Genomic DNA, 15,864 nt, shown 5'->3' on the forward strand with positions numbered 1-15,864 from the left:
GAAGAAACTTAAGTTCAGATCTATCAACGTTGTCTGTGGTGGGATAGTAATGTTTTTCTTCTAAGAATTTTCTCAGTCCTTTTTTCCCCCACCAGTTTTCTAGCTACTGTAAGATTTTTGCTCATGTTAATTTATGTAAAATTCTGAGAACACTTACAATTAGTTACTGTAGTAGCTTAATAACAGTTGTTAACAGTTAATACCGTTTTGCAAATTGTGCTTTTTAACAGAAAAATTTTTGGGACTAGGAATTGGTCTAGATTTTACTCATTTTCTCTGTTGAGTAACTTGATCCAAAAATGTCACTTAAGATATTTATATGCTTTTGTCTTCCTCTTACTTATTCATTGGAGAAAAGAGCCTACAATTAATAAGTTCTTAAAATTCCAGGTAAAGCAGACCTATACTGCAGGAAGAAATATCTGGCACCAAGAGTGAGCGGTATATTGAGTGGATACAATGTTATGTTCCACTCCTAGAGAGGTAGAGGACACTGTGAGGAAAAAGTTAACACGCATCCGAGAGCAGTGTTGTAACTTGTGCTGGAGTGATTGTGGCTGTGTAGAGAATTCCAATTTATGGTCTGAAAATTCTGTCAAGTATTGTAGTCTCTGAAGTGTATCAGTTCCTCTCTTTTCTGTCTTGGTATCAGTCTTCTTAAAGCAGTCCAAAGTTATAGGAGATAGGGTTGAATGTGGAGACTTCTAGGTCCAGTAATATTCCTAAACCTAATCCTACTTTTAGGGTTCCTCAAGTAGAAACCATCTCAGGTTTTCCTTTAGTCCATACTAAATTAGTCATGGATATCCAGGCTTAGACATTGAAGAACAGTCCATTTGCTTATTTGCCATAATTTCTACTATTGTTTATAGCTTAAAATTTTATTTGGTTTTAAGAATATATAAGTTTAATAAATTGAACAAGAGAAATATGAAGAAAAGAATTTTGGCCCAGTAGTCAGTGGGAATCAGGGAGACTACATTCTTTCCAAGAAATAATGTTTTGGAATATTTTTGTTTTTCTAGGGGGAGAAGTATTCTCTGATGCTATTTTCTCCTATATCACAACTCGGTCTACTTTGTATCTTGCAGTTACTTTTATCCTTTTATTTTATGGCAATTTAAGATCAAAGGGAGAATCTTTGTATTCTAGTCTGCAGCACAGTGCATGCATGGCACATGGCTTTTCAGCAGATTTGTTTTTTTGTTGTTGTTTTTTTGTTTTTTTTTGGCCGTACGCGGGCCTCTCACTGTTGTGGCCTCTCCCGTTGTGGAGCACAGGCTCCGGACGCGCAGGCTCAGCGGCCATGGCCCGCGGGCCCAGCCGCTCCGCGGCATGTGGGATCTTCCTGGACCGGGGCATGAACCCATGTCCCCTGCATCGGCAGGTGGACTCTCAACTACTGCACCACCAGGGAAGCCCTTCAGCAGATATTTTAAATGACGTGAACAGGATGCATTTGTACCCTCAGTGAATTTAAAATATAGCACCCAGTGTTTTGTACATGTGTGTAAGTAAATACAGCACAGAGTAGGTTTAATGTTACCAAATTAAGAGAATTATGACTGAAGTCTTGTGTGGTCCCACATAAATGCCTATATTGGCAAAGTCCAGTTTGCAATTTTTGGTGGAGAACTATCTTGTTTTAAATCTTGGAAGCATAAAATGAAACTTCTGTACCTATAAATTGGTGTTACCTTCCAATAGTTAACTAGAATTTGGAATGTGAGAAACTCTAAATGTAGTTTATGAATAAACCCTCTTGGGTTTTCCTCCCAAGTTTTAAATTTTTTAGTTTTTTGGAAACAGCTTCCTAGCTTGCAAACAAAATGCAAGTATAGTACAAGGAACTTTTTTCCTGAACTATTTCCAACACTGTGTCCCCAACACCATTTAGGGTGTGTTTTCTACAAACAAGGACAGTCCTCTGCAGTACAGCCATCAACTCAGGAAACCGATACTGATACATTAATAGTATCTAATCTTGAGAATTACATGTTACACTTCGTACTCCTGTCTCTTCGTTCTGAAATAGTTCTTCAGTCTTTCACTGATTTTCATGACCTTGGCAATTTTGAATATTATGGGTCAGTTATTTTGCAGAATTTCCCTCAATTTGGGTTTGTCTGATATTTCCTTAGGATTAGATTTAGTTTAACACATTAGTTGGCAGGACTGTCACCTCCCAAAGTTTTAACATAAATTACACTGTTAGGACTGTGTTTGGATGTCACTCTAAATACATTCTTGGATGCTGCATTTTGAAACTTAGGAAAAACACAGTTTAGGAAGTCTGGTGCCTTCATTAAAATTTAACTGCAAAGAACTGGTATTTGATTACTGTGCTCTTTCGAAAAGTTTTTCGGTAGAATAGAATTTTAAAGAATTTTGTCGTGTTTGTGTGCTTGTTCCCTGTCATTAAACCATTTCACTTTGCTGAATTGCGTAGTTAGATGTTTTGGATTGTGTAATGATTGGCACACGGGAGCCATTTTTCCTTATCAAAGGTACTGAGTAACTGAAGATTTTTTTTGTTACTGTCACATTAAACAGAATGGGAAAGGTACACATTTTTCTTAATTGAATGGTACATACAAGAAATTGCAAATTTTGTTTCTCATTACATTTGTTACTTTGCATTTATACTTTTACTTCATGTTGGCCTTATCAAAAGATACTATTGAGTGAATAGGCAAGCCACAGGGTGGGAGAAGACATTCGCAACTTGTAAAACTGACAGAATGTGCATATGCGGAATATACAAAGAACACCTACAAACATGATAGACAACCTAATAGAAGGCTGGACAAGAGGTGAACTTTACGAAAAAGGTTTTTAAAATGGCCAGTAAATGTATGAAAAGAGACTCAAATTACAATAAGATACCACTACAAACCTGTTAAAAATGCTAAATTTTTAAAAGATGGACAGTAGCTAAGTGTGGAACAGATGAATTCTCATACACTGGTAATAGATGTGTAAGTTGGTAAAAGAACTTTGGAAAACCAATATCTATTTAAATCCAGTATACTCATACCTTATGTCCAGAAATCCCACCCAACTGAAATTAATGTAAGCATGGCTCTGATAACTAGTTATAAAGAATCGACGCTTACACGTGTTTTGGACTAGGTTCCTTTCTGTTTTCCAAGTTAACATATCTTTGTTTACATAAAAGTTAATGGCCTCTTTTTTTTTTTTTTAAGGCACATGTTAAGTCTTGGTGATCTCCAGCTCTCACTATTGTGGAGTGCTCTTAATCCACTGAATTTTTTAATCACTGGACTGTTGCATGTAGCCCTTATGCTTAAAAGGAGCATATAGCACTAATTCTTCATGGTCTTATTTTTTCCTTATTTTTAAGTTATTTATGTATAACTCACTTGGTTGGCCTGGAGTATTTGGGAAAGAAGGGCTTGTGAGGCCAAGAAGAAATTCTAATGGGTGAAGTTTAGAGGTGATAAGGAGAAAATCTTCAGTGTGAGGGGCATATGAATATAACCAAGAAGAACCCTTGTAGGTACTAGTCAGAGGAAACAAATGTTTTGAATCATTACACTGTGACTTCATATGGTTATTTTATAAACTGCCTATTTGAATTTAATTGAGCTATTCTTACTAAATGTCAAACTTTTGATTCAAAAATTCAAAGTTTTGGATTCGAGTATATCTACTGAACTCTAACAACTTGTACAAATGATTTTGTCATTGCATGTTTCTTTACCTCTTTTCCTTTTTCTCTGGGAATGGGCAGAGAAGCTATATAATTAAGTTTACTAGACTTACTGAGGCAAGGAAAGGGTTAGATTTTTATTAACCAGTATCCTAAAAGTAAATAAATTTTTAAGCTGAAAGAAACTTACAATACTGAAGCATTCAAATGAGTTTACCCTTAAAGGTTTGAAAAGGTAACTATTTAAATATGTAACCTTTTTCTCAGCATAAATAAATGTTTCTTGGCTTACTGAATTTTAGTTTTCTAAACAAGTATCTTTTCTTTCATCTTTCTCAAGCATGGGGGGTAAAATACCACCTGCTACTCATAAAACTAAATTGGAAGAAAATACCAAGGTAAGCTATGAATTTCATTTGTATGTTTACTGATAAAGTACAATAAGGTTTCTTAGGGATGTTTGTCACCTTCTGCCCTCAAATTGCCATTCCTGATTTCCCCGAGAAATCACTTGGAAGTAACATCTTTGTAAAATTTCTATTTGGACATCAAATCTCTATAATCTGGTTTAACACTGAGAATGTGGGATTGAATGTTCACTATGTTGTATAGAGTAAGTGAGAATAAATGCTGGATATATGTTATATGCATGACCTGTAAGTGGTAAGCTCTGTGTCTGTGTGCATTTGTAGTCTTCATCTTTATTTATTATTTTTTTTAGCCACTCAGCGCTGCTTGTGGGATCTTAGTTCCCTGACCAGGGATTGAACCTGGGCCCACAGCAGTGAAAGTGCTGAGTTCTAACTACTGGACTGCCAGGGAATTCCCATTCATCATTTTTGGTTGTTTGTTTTTTAGCACGTAGCATAGTGTTTTTGTAGGTACTTTATTAGTATTTGGAAAGTAAATGAAAAACAGCCCAAATTAGTTACTCTTAATTTTTTTTTCTGCCCTACCACCTGAGGGATATTTCTGAGTGTGGTTCATGGAGTTGCTTTAGCATATTTGCCAAAAAGGTGTGTACAAACAGGAGGAGGTTGCTGTATCTAAATTTTAGAGATGGGGGTGGGGGAAGATGTACTCTTAATGCTCCCTTGGGACTTCCCTGGTGGCACAGTGGTTGAGAACCCGCCTGCGAATGCAGGGGACACTGCTTCAAGCCCTGGTCTGGGAAGATCCCACATGTTGTGGAGCAACTAAGCCCGCGAGCCACAACTACTGAGCCTGTGTGCCACAACTACTGAAGCCCATGCACCTAGAGCCCGAGCTCTGCAACAAGAGAAACCACCGCAGTGAGAAGCCTGTGCACCACGACAAAGAGTAGACCCTGCTCGCACCACAACTAGAGAAAGCCTGTGCACAGCAACGAAGAAGACCTAATGCAGCCGAAAATAAATAAATAAATAAATAAATTAATTTTTTAAAAAAGAATGCTCCCTTTGGAATTCCTTTTTCTCCTATTTTCTGCCTTCATGTCTAAAAGGTTTTTTTCCTCAGAGTCTTCTGACTAGCTGTCTTAAATTGATAAGAAAATTTGCTGTTTTATTATTTAGCTTACCTTTGAACAGTGAAATGAGAGAAGTTAAGTAAAAGCTTCAGAAGTAGTAATTCTTTTTTTGGTGAGTCAGTTGTCAGAGTTTGGTAGATTCTGAGCCCTAGGTAAGATATTTTGCCATGTGATACATGTGTGAAGACAAAATTGTATTAACTTGTATCTCTGCTAAAAAATTTTTATTTTGAGAAAGTAGTATGTGTTTGATTATGGAGAGTTGTGGACTACAGTGCCTGTTAAGGGTGTTACATAATATGTGGTATATCCACTTTATTAGCTTCCTAAAATCCAAAATTTAAAAAATTCTAAAACTCATTTTCTAAATGGTTTGGATTAGGGACTGGACCTATACTTAATTAATTTATTTATTTTTATTTATTTATTTTTTGGCTCTGTTGGGTCTTCGTCGCTATGTGCGGGCTTTCTCTAATTGTGGCGAGCGGAGGCTACTCTTCGTTGCGGTGCGTGGGCTTCTCATTGCAGTGGCTTCGTTTTGTTGCGGAGCATGGGCTCTAGGCGCTTGGACTCAGTTGCAGCACGTGGGCCCTACAGCACGCTGGCTTCAGTGTTGTGGCATGGGGGCTCAGTAGTTGCAGTGCATGGGCTCTAGAGCACAGGCTCAGTAGTTGTGGCGCATGGGCTTAGTTGCTCCACTGCATGTGGGGTCTTCCCGGACCAGGGATTGAACCTGTGTCCCCAGCATTGGCAGGCAGATTCTTAACCACTGTGCCACCAGGGAAGTCCCTTTAATTTAAAAAGAGAAATAAAAATAGAAAGCAAAAGCTAGTTTACCAAAACAAAACAAGAAAGAGCATCAGCAACTGAAATACAGTGTATCTGAATAGTTTATACATAAATTGGTATAAATGAATAGCATATATGTTGGGTGTGTTATTAAATGCTGATAGCGTTGTTTGCCTTCCTTTTGCTAGGAAGAAAAAACAGATAGTAGGAAGGCGGAGGAAAACATAAAGACAGACGAACCATCAAGTGAGGAGAGTGATCTAGGTGAGGAGATGGTAGTTAGTTTGTATTTGATAATCTCATGATATGGTCCTGTGTTGATTTTTACTAAATTGACTAAATTAGTGCTATCTAATAGAAGTATGACGTGAGCTACATATGAAATTTAAAATTTTCTAGTAACCACGTTTTAAAAATTTAAAGCAGTTGAAATTAATTCAAATAATATATTTTAAACAATATGTAAAATGGTACCATTTCAGCATGTAATCAATATAGGAAAATTATTAATGAGCTGTTTTCCTTTTTTCATACTAGGTCTTCAAATCCAGAGTATTTATAGCGTATCTCAATGCAGATGTTACCTTTTTAATGGAAATGCTTGATCAGTATTCAGACGTCATGAAATTTGTATTTGAATAAGTTGGGTCAGATACCCAGGTTTTTCTAGACATATGTAAAAGTTTTCCAATAAATGAATCCAGTACCAAAAAATTATTTTCCTTTAGTACCTGCATCTGTGTTAATAAAACTGGTTCAGTTTAGAAGAATTGATGTCTATGCTATGGGCTTGGGGTTTTATTTGTTTGTTTGGTTTGGTTTTTTTAGACTGAAAACTGACAAATTTCTTCATAAATTTGGAGGTCCTTTGAGACTATAAATGTATACCCCAGTTATTAATTGGGCAGTCTCTTAATTCACAGAACCTATCTAAAAGCTTTAAAAAAAATACTCATTTTTCAAATTTTTTTCAAATTTTGTGTCCGTTGATCTTTGGTGTGTTAGAAAGGGTTTGTTGTTTGGGGGCTTAATCAGATCTTTTACTTTTTGTAAAATTTTTTTAGTCTTACAGTTTTCTAACAATTACCATGACTAATAATTTTTAAAAAATTAACTCCATCTAAAAGCATTTTGTGCAGGAATCAAGCTGTTTTATAATTAGAAAAAGTTACAAGCTCAGTTCCTGTTAAAACTTGATTAAAAATTTATTGTTGGATGTTAATTCTGATTTCAGGTAGCCAATTTTAATTTCATTCTTTTTTGACAGTTGAGAGGAAACTGCTTTTATCACATTTATTCTTTGCTAAAAATGTCTCCTAATGTTTATTGTTTAAAAATTTTTTGATATATAACGGTTACTTTGTTTTGTTTATACAGTTGTCCATCATGAAGTTTGCAGCATAGCTCTTTGTAGTGCTATCTTTGGGGGTCAGTTCTGTACGAGTAGTATACTTTTAGTTTAAAATTTATCCATACTATGTTTTCAAAGGCAGAAAATGGTAAAATTAAACATTTTATCATGGTTTACATCAGAGTATCCCTATAACTTGTGCTATCTGCATAAAATATTTTTTAAAAAAACATTATAGTATATTGGTGTGTAGAACACAATATTTCACCTGAATCAGTTTGTTGACACTGACTAAATCAGTATGTCTGTGTAATATGTAATAGGAATAGAAACTATGCACTTGCCAGAGTACCTACTACAATATGATAATAAATACCTTGCATTATGTGACTATTAAAATGAAATATAATTTTACCAAAACAATAAGATTGTGTTTAACAGGGAAATATTTTACAGTGTACCAGTTTAAATAAAATTAACAAAGTAAAGTATTTAAATTATTCTAGAGTAAAATGTTCAGTTCATCAGTTGCACTAGCCCAGGTTAATTAATTTTTAATAGCCTCATGTGGCTACTATATTGGATAGCCCAGGTCTTATTTTCATTTTCTTAACTTCAACAGAAATTGACAATGAAGGTGTGATTGAACCAGACACTGATGCCCCTCAAGAAATGGGAGATGAAAATGTAGAGGTGAGTTCAATGGCTTATTTTCTGCTTGCTGCCAGGAATGTGAAAGCCTACCTACTGTAATAATTTTATGACATCTCTCTTCTAGGAAAAGTGCAAGTTGAATCTTTCTCTGACTTGAGGCATCTAGGAAAGCATTTTATTCTTTAAAATATTTGTGAAAATTCCCTTTATTTTTAATCGTAGTCTCTAACAATCTCTGAAATACTTGTTTTCTGTTTACCTATTTCAGTTTGCATCTGGTTCGACTGCTTTTGAGACCATAGAGTTCATCTAACATTTATTTCTACAAGTGGAATTGCCTGTTACTGGGATATCTATTGCCAGTTTTCTAAAATGGTTTTGTCCCAACAAAAGATATTGCCCTCAAGGTGGTGAAAATCGGTTCTTGGGAGGGGGGCTTGAAAAAAACTTAGGTGTTACAATGGTTAGTGGTACTCCAAAGGTCATAGCACATTCATGTATGTGCACTATATCTGCAGTATTAAAATGGAGGGGGTGAGAAGTAAGAAAAAATTGCCTAAAAAGGCTCTTTGGGGGTTGATAATGAAACAAAGCTTGAGAAACATTGTAATATACTAATTGCAGTTTAAAAGATTGGTCCATATTCTCACCAGTTCTTGATATTGTCATAATTCATCTTTGCCAACCTTACTGTGTGAAATGATATGTCCTTGTGGCTTTTAAGTTTGCATTTTCCTGATTTCTAATAAAGTTGACATAGTCTCATGTTTATTGGTTATTCACAGGTGCTTGTGAAGTCTTATTCTGACTTTTCCCTTTTTTTTTTTACTGGTTTATCTCTCTTGCTGATTTTTAAGTTCAGTTTATATTCTGCTAACAGTTGATGCCAACAGTTTGTCGTCTGTGTGCTCCACATTTTTTTCTACTAGTTTGTGGTTTTTCTTCATTTTCTTTACATTGTCTTAGTATACAAAGTCTTTTTAAAAATATTTTAATTTTATTGGAATATAGTTGATTTACAATGTTGTTAGTTTCAGGTGTACAGCAAAGTAATTCAGTTATACATATACATCTATTAATTCTTTTTCAGAATTTTTTCCATATAGGTTATTACAGAATATTGAGTAGTGTTCCCTGTGCTGTACAGTAGGTCCTTGCTGGATATCTATTTTATATACAGTAGTGTGTGTATGTTAATCCTAAGTTCCTGATTTATCCCTCCCCCCATACAAAATCTTCTAATATAGTTAAATTGAAAGTTCTTCTATATGCTTTATTACCTTAAGGTTATAATTGCTGTAATATATTGGTTTTTTCCTTCTGAAAATTTTATGTTTGCCTTTCACCTTTAACCATCAACACCATAATTGAAAAATCCTTTTCCTCACCAATGCCAAAATACACGGTTTCTGTATATGTGTGGGTCTGTTTTGGTGTTTTCTTGTTTTACTTGTCTAATTTTTTTCCATGCACTAATGACACATTGTTGTATTTAGCTTTATATTAAGTCTTGTTATCTTGTAGGGCAAGGACCCCCAAACCTTTAGGAGTAATTTTGGTTGCTATTGGCCCTTTGTTCATCCATATAAATTTTAGAATCAGATTGTTACCCCCCTCCGTTAGAATTGCATTAAACCTAAATTAACAAATGGAGAAGCTACATCTCCTCATTGTTGAGATTATCCATGAATGTGGTATCTGTTTTATTTTTAGGTCTTTTTTTTTTTTTTTTTATGCGTTACGCGGGCCTCTCACTGTTGTGGCCTCTCCCGTTGCGGAGGACAGGCTCCGGACGCGCAGGCTCAGCGGCCATGGCTCACGGGCCCAGCCGCTCCGCGGCATGTGGGATCCTCCCAGACCGGGGCACGAACCCGTGTCCCCTGCATCGGCAGGCGGACTCTCAACCACTGCGCCACCAGGGAAGCCCTTTAGGTCTTTTTTAATGTCTTTAAATAATTTAGCTTTTTCTCCATAACGAATATAAATACTTTATCAATATTTGTTAAAAAAATTAATCATGTTCTGTTTATTGATGGTGCCGTTCATCTCGGTGTGTCTAGGTTTATAATACTTTTTATTTATCCTACTTGGGATTTACTGGGCATCATAAATCCTAGGGTTAACTTTTTTTAGCTCTGGAATATTTTCAGCTAGTATCTCTTTCAAAAATGGCTTCTTTCCCATTCTCTCTACTCTCATTCTGGAGCCGTAGTTAGATACAGACTTTTTCACTATTAAGTTCCATCTCTTTATCACTGACGAATTATGTATGCTTTCTTTGTCTAATCAGCTGTTCCATTGATGTTTGAATTTGAATGCTTGTTTTTCATTTTGATACTTTCTCTTTGATTCTTTTTAAAGACCACTTGGTTATTTTTAAGTCTCTTGCTCCTTACTCATTTTCAGAACTTGCATTTATTTTCTTAAACACATTAAATTCTTTATCGGACTGTTTTACTGGTCTTATTCTCTTGTTATTTTTCCTGACTCTTGCTCATTGAGGTACTTTGTTTACTGTAGTTTGTGTGTGTGCGTGTGTATGCACGTGTGTATGCACGCGTGTATGTGTTGACCATGAGTTCTTGTAAACTTTACCTGTGGAAAGGTTTTGAGGCCTGAGTAGAAGGTGTGTTCCTCCAAAGAAAGAGATGTTTGCTTCAATCAAGACACTGAGTTGGTGCGACCAGCTCAAGGATCACTTCAGATTCTCAGCATGGTTTTTTCATTGCTTATTTAACTACAGAAGTAATGTGAATTACTTCTGCAAAGGCGGGCTTGTGGTTACGAATTTTCAGGGGAGATTTCTTTTTCTTCTCTCTATATAGGTTTCCCTCTTTGGGACAGGTTTATTTTTGATATACCATTATGCCTGCAGGTATAGGCATTTGGGGTTCCAGATTTGTTTTGGAGGATGTCTGATTAGACAACATACATTTGTATCACCTGAATCTAGACTTTGTTTCATGTGTCCTGCACTATCTTCAAAAACAGAATTGCAAGGTCACCCAGTTTGACACCTTCCACAAGGGTGATAGCAGATGGAGCACTTGGCACCTGGCTGGATTTCAAGCCTTCACTTTATTTTGTTGTTTGAGGATTTCTACATTCTTAGGCCAAAGATGGCTTTTATTGATATAAGGTGTGTTTTAGACTTGTTCAGACTATCATGTGCATCATATTACCATAAACTGAAGTCGTCTTTTTGCAGGTTATCCTGGCTCTGTTGGATGTCTTACTATGTGGAAAGTGTGTTTTCCTTTATTCTTTTAAAAAGTTTTAGTTTGTCCAAAACTTGTAGGGATTTTTGTTGGAAATGCTTTGAATTTATTGAGTAACTTGGGGGTAGATTGATACAGTTGATAATTTTTTCAGAGCATGATATATATCTGTGTCCTTTAATAGAATTTTATCTTTTCCCCTGCTCCCTCCCATGAAAGTCTTGTGTGCTCTTAGAATGGTATCTTGTTCTATTATATTTTATAATTGTTGCTGATGTGGAAGAACTCTGGGTTTGTTTTTTATGTTGCTCTTGTATTCTCTTGTTGTTCTCTTCAGTAAAGAGAACTTTACTGAATTGTCATAGTAGATCTAATAGCTTGTCAGTTCTATTAGATTTTCTAGGTATGTGTATAAAGACAGTTGGTATTTTCCTTCCAGTTTTTAAACGTATCAAATCATTTTCTTAATGATTAGCCAGCACCTTCAGTAATATTTTACAGTGATGGTGATAGAGTGGATTTTTGACTGTTAAAGGAATCGCTTCTTGTAGGAGGTTTGCTGTATGTTTTCGTTATTAATGATCATTGTACTGTCAACATCTTGTACGGTGTTTGTTCTATCTAGTATAGGTGCTCAATAGATGTTCATAGGACCAAAAGAATGAGACATTTCTAAGATTCAAGCCTCTTAGGAACTAGCTTTTCCACTTGTGGGGAGACTGGGTTTTAGTATAGGTATACCTCCAAGATCTCATTGTGAGTTAGGTTCTAGACCACCACAATAAGGTGAGTCACACAAATTTTTTGGTTTCCCAGTGCATGTAGAAGTTATGTTTATACTATGCCGTAGTCTATTAAGTGTACAATAGCATTATGTCTAAAAAACAATGTACGTACCTTAATTTAAAAATACTTTATTGCTAAAAAATGCTAACCATCTGAGCCTTCAGCAAGTCATAGTAGTAACATCACAGATCACCATAGCAAATACAATAATGAAAAATTTTGAAATACTGGAAGAATTGCCAAAATGACACAAAGTAAGCAAATGTTGTTGGAAAAAATGGCTCCAGTAGATTCACAGCATTGCCAGAAACCTTCAATTTGTAAAATTTGTGCTGTCTGCCAAGTGCAATAAAATAAGCTATGCCTATACTTGTGAATAACTAGAAAGGATTTGGTAAAAACTAGGGCAGAAAAACCTGCTCAGATCGGGATGGAGGGAAGCAAAAGTCATGTCTAGGGCAGAGTATAGGGAATGAAATTTATTATTTAGTATGAAAGATTAAAATGTATCCTGTAAGATTTCTTACTAATCCTTTATTATAATTCTCCTCTTTGTTCCCTTGAGACCAGAGAAAAATGAGTGGAAATGGGGGTTGTGACTACCACATCCCTAAGAAAGTCCAAATTGTTTCCTCCTTCCCTTTGCTTTTCTTCTACTACTTAGTTGATATTCAATTTCCCCATAGATAACTGAGGAGATGATGGATCAGGCAAATGATAAAAAAGTGGCTGCCATTGATGCCCTAAATGATGGTGAGTGGTTTTTTTTTTTCTCTTTGCTACATTTCCTACAGTAGTCTGAATATTCTCTTCTCTACTTCTCTGCTGCAGTAACTGTTAATGGTGGGAAACTGGAAGGGAACTTAAATTTATTGAGTATATGGTACTGGAGAAGAAAGCGTCCTGTCCTCCACTCACCCCTTTCCCATTAATAAAGAGGCTGAAATCACTCAGGTATCAATTATCTTGCTTCAGGGCATGTACAGATCCTGATTGTAACTCAAAGACTGTACTTTCCTGACTATAGTCTAGTGTTTCTCCACTGACAGGAGGCTTTCGAACCTTCTTTATAATAAAAGCCTGATGGGAAAACCTGAAAAAATAATAATAATAAAGGCTGAAAGGTTTTCCCCAAAAATGGTATTAGATCAATGATCCTCGACTTTTTACATTCTAACACCCTTGACAAATATTGTCCTTCAATACAACACTCTTGTTCTAGTTTCTGCATGTTAGAACCCCTTCAGAAAATCCTATCAGAGTGGGAGAGTGCTGGTAGTATTAAGTATTATGTTTAATTAGTTAAAATTTATAAGAACAAATTATTTATTAACTTGGGTACTGTGCAAACCCCTTTATAGCTGTGTGGTGTAGTGTGTCTCAATGCCATCATTGAATAGATGCTATGGTATAGTGCTGTTGTGCATTTGTACTTCATCCTTAGACTTAGAAGATGACTAAAGTTTTATTTTAGAATGAGTTCAGTATCGATTGCTGTTCAGGTTCCTTTTCATTGTAATCCCACCACCTTCTTAAGCTTAAGTCCTTATATGTTTATACTATTGCAGTTACCTTAATAGTTTGTCTACCTGACATGTCTCTACTTCATTGCTTTCTATTCACTGCCCCTAGATCATTCTTATTTAGAACTTGTTTTTATTGGTACACACTCCTTTGCTTGTAACCTGTGACTAACTTTTGCATACATTTTGAAGCTCATCATAGCATTGGACCTGCTAGAGTTAGATCCTATATTTTGCCTTCCCAGCCTTATTATTTTTGAGTATTAACCTTCCATTCCAGCCAGACCTCACTTTCCTAGAATGTTCCTTTACTTGTGCTTCTCTGTAAAGCTCTTCTTCACCTATTTCAACTTTTAAGTTGTACCCATCAATTCATCCCAGCCACTTCTCTTCCTGACCATTCCTTTTCCACACTAATCTTTTCTTAATTTCCCTACCACCTAAGATTTCTATTTACCTAGCATATAATTGTGCCTTCTACATTCCTGCCAGCTTTATTATATTTTAATGTGCATTATTTCATTAAAATCTCATACTAGTCCCATTTTACAGATCAGTGAATAATCTGAGGGCTTAGAGGGGTTTTGACTTGCCCAGGATCTTACTGTGCCATACTATCGACTCATTACTTTTGTCACTTATTTTGGCATATTGTATTTTTTAAAATTTACTTATATATTGTCTAAGCAATGTTTAACAAAGTGAAAATGAAGCAGCCACCACCTAATAAGTCACATTTTTGTTTTTCCTTATTTTTTTCCAAGCTATGTTTATTTGTAAATATAGCCTAGTTCTAATTTTAGAATAGGTACAATTTTATGGTGTATGTTACAGGGATAAAACACTAGTATTATAAGCTAGGGATTGTAGGTTCAGGCCCCACCTGGGGTCGGAGAGGCAGGAATATAGTTAAACCCTGGGTTTAAAGAGCCCAAGTTCCTGGATTTGAATCCCAGCTCTGGGGCTTACTAGCTACGTAAACTTAGAGAAGTTACTCTCTCTGCCTCTGTTTTTGTTCCCTCCCTTATAAAATATGGATAATAATACCTACCTAATAGAGTCATAAGGAATAAATGAGTAAATGTGTATAATATGCCTAGAATAGTACCTGGTACTAATATTAAGGTACTGGTACTTTTCTTATTAAGACCTTAGTGTTTCCAGCTGTCACATTATTAGAGGTATTTCTGTTAGGCTTTTTCAGTTTATTATATTTGTTCAACAAGTATTTATTGAAGGCTTACCATGTTCCAGATGCTGGATATACAGCGGGAAACAAAGCAGACCAAGTTCTTTACTTCATAGACTTTATATTTTGGGAGAACAAAAATAAACAAATTTATAATATAAAGTTAGGTGGTAATTAGTGCTATGAAGAAAAATAGAGTTGAGTAAAGGGATAGTCAATGATGGAAGCTATATTTTATATAAGGTGGTCAGGAAAGCACCTGATGAAGTGCAGGGAGCAAGCCGTGTAAAGAAGCGCTTTTGGGGACATAGGGGAGAACAAATACAGAGGTTAATTGGGAGAGCGTTGGGGGCAATTACGTGTTCAAGGAATAGCAGAAAGGCCAGACTATCTGGAGTGTGCTGAGCGAAGGGATAAGAGTGGTAGAGTTGAGGTCAGAGAAGTGCTTGGGGGGTGGGAGATGGGGGGGTGGGAAGGTGGTGAGGAGGACAGATGATTTGACAGCTCACTAAAGAACTTAGTAGATCATGCTAAGGATATAGGATTTTATCCTTGGTTATGCAAAGCCATTGAGGGTTTTTTGACTAGGAGGATATCATAGTGAGAATTTACTTTTGTAAAGGATTATTCTTGCTACTCTGTGTAGATCAGATTTTAGGGGCAAATTAAGGGTATGTTCATTGGAGAAGTAGAAGCCAAGACATGAGTTGGTGTGGCAGAGGTATATTAGGAAAATACCTGTGAGGCAAGGTGGGGGAGCAGGGAGAACTGGAGGAGTCTGGGAAGACAGTGAGGCTATCATGTAGGTCTTACCCCTCTGTAGGAGAGATGGAAGGTTGTGTAGGAAAAGTCTTCAACGGTGTGTGTGTTTCTAAAAGTCTAGGCAAGCCAAGGTTGCCCATTAGAGGAGTTGCACGTCTCACAAGAATGGGCCTACCTGGGTATCCTTCCTGTATTCATTCATTAGCTGGGAGCAGCTTATGGAGTATAGCCTTGAGCCTAGAAGGCGGCGTTCTCCATCAGCTGTGCTCGCTGCAACAAATCTAAGGTGCATTTTCATGACTCCACAGAGGGAGGGAAGAAATTTTTGTAGTCCAGGTAGCTAATGATGATAGCTTTGCACTGGGGCAGAGTTTCCCAAACTTGCTCTGTTTATAGTGTCCTCAACCATTCT

General features: G+C 36.2%; 1 protein-coding gene across 1 annotated transcript in view; it reads left to right on the plus strand.

Moving 5' to 3' along the window:
- The window catches only part of ST13 (ST13 Hsp70 interacting protein), a 28,875-nt gene that overhangs the window by 2,649 nt on the left and 10,362 nt on the right, over nt 1-15,864 (plus strand). The window contains exons 2-5 of the mRNA XM_032644566.1: nt 4,014-4,071; nt 6,158-6,233; nt 7,943-8,013; nt 12,665-12,731. Of these exons, the coding sequence (XP_032500457.1) occupies nt 4,014-4,071; nt 6,158-6,233; nt 7,943-8,013; nt 12,665-12,731 (272 nt within the window). The remainder of the gene's footprint in view (nt 1-4,013; nt 4,072-6,157; nt 6,234-7,942; nt 8,014-12,664; nt 12,732-15,864) is intronic.

Source organism: Phocoena sinus, chromosome 10 (genome assembly GCF_008692025.1).
Source record: "Phocoena sinus isolate mPhoSin1 chromosome 10, mPhoSin1.pri, whole genome shotgun sequence".
Taxonomy (NCBI): domain Eukaryota; kingdom Metazoa; phylum Chordata; class Mammalia; order Artiodactyla; family Phocoenidae; genus Phocoena; species Phocoena sinus.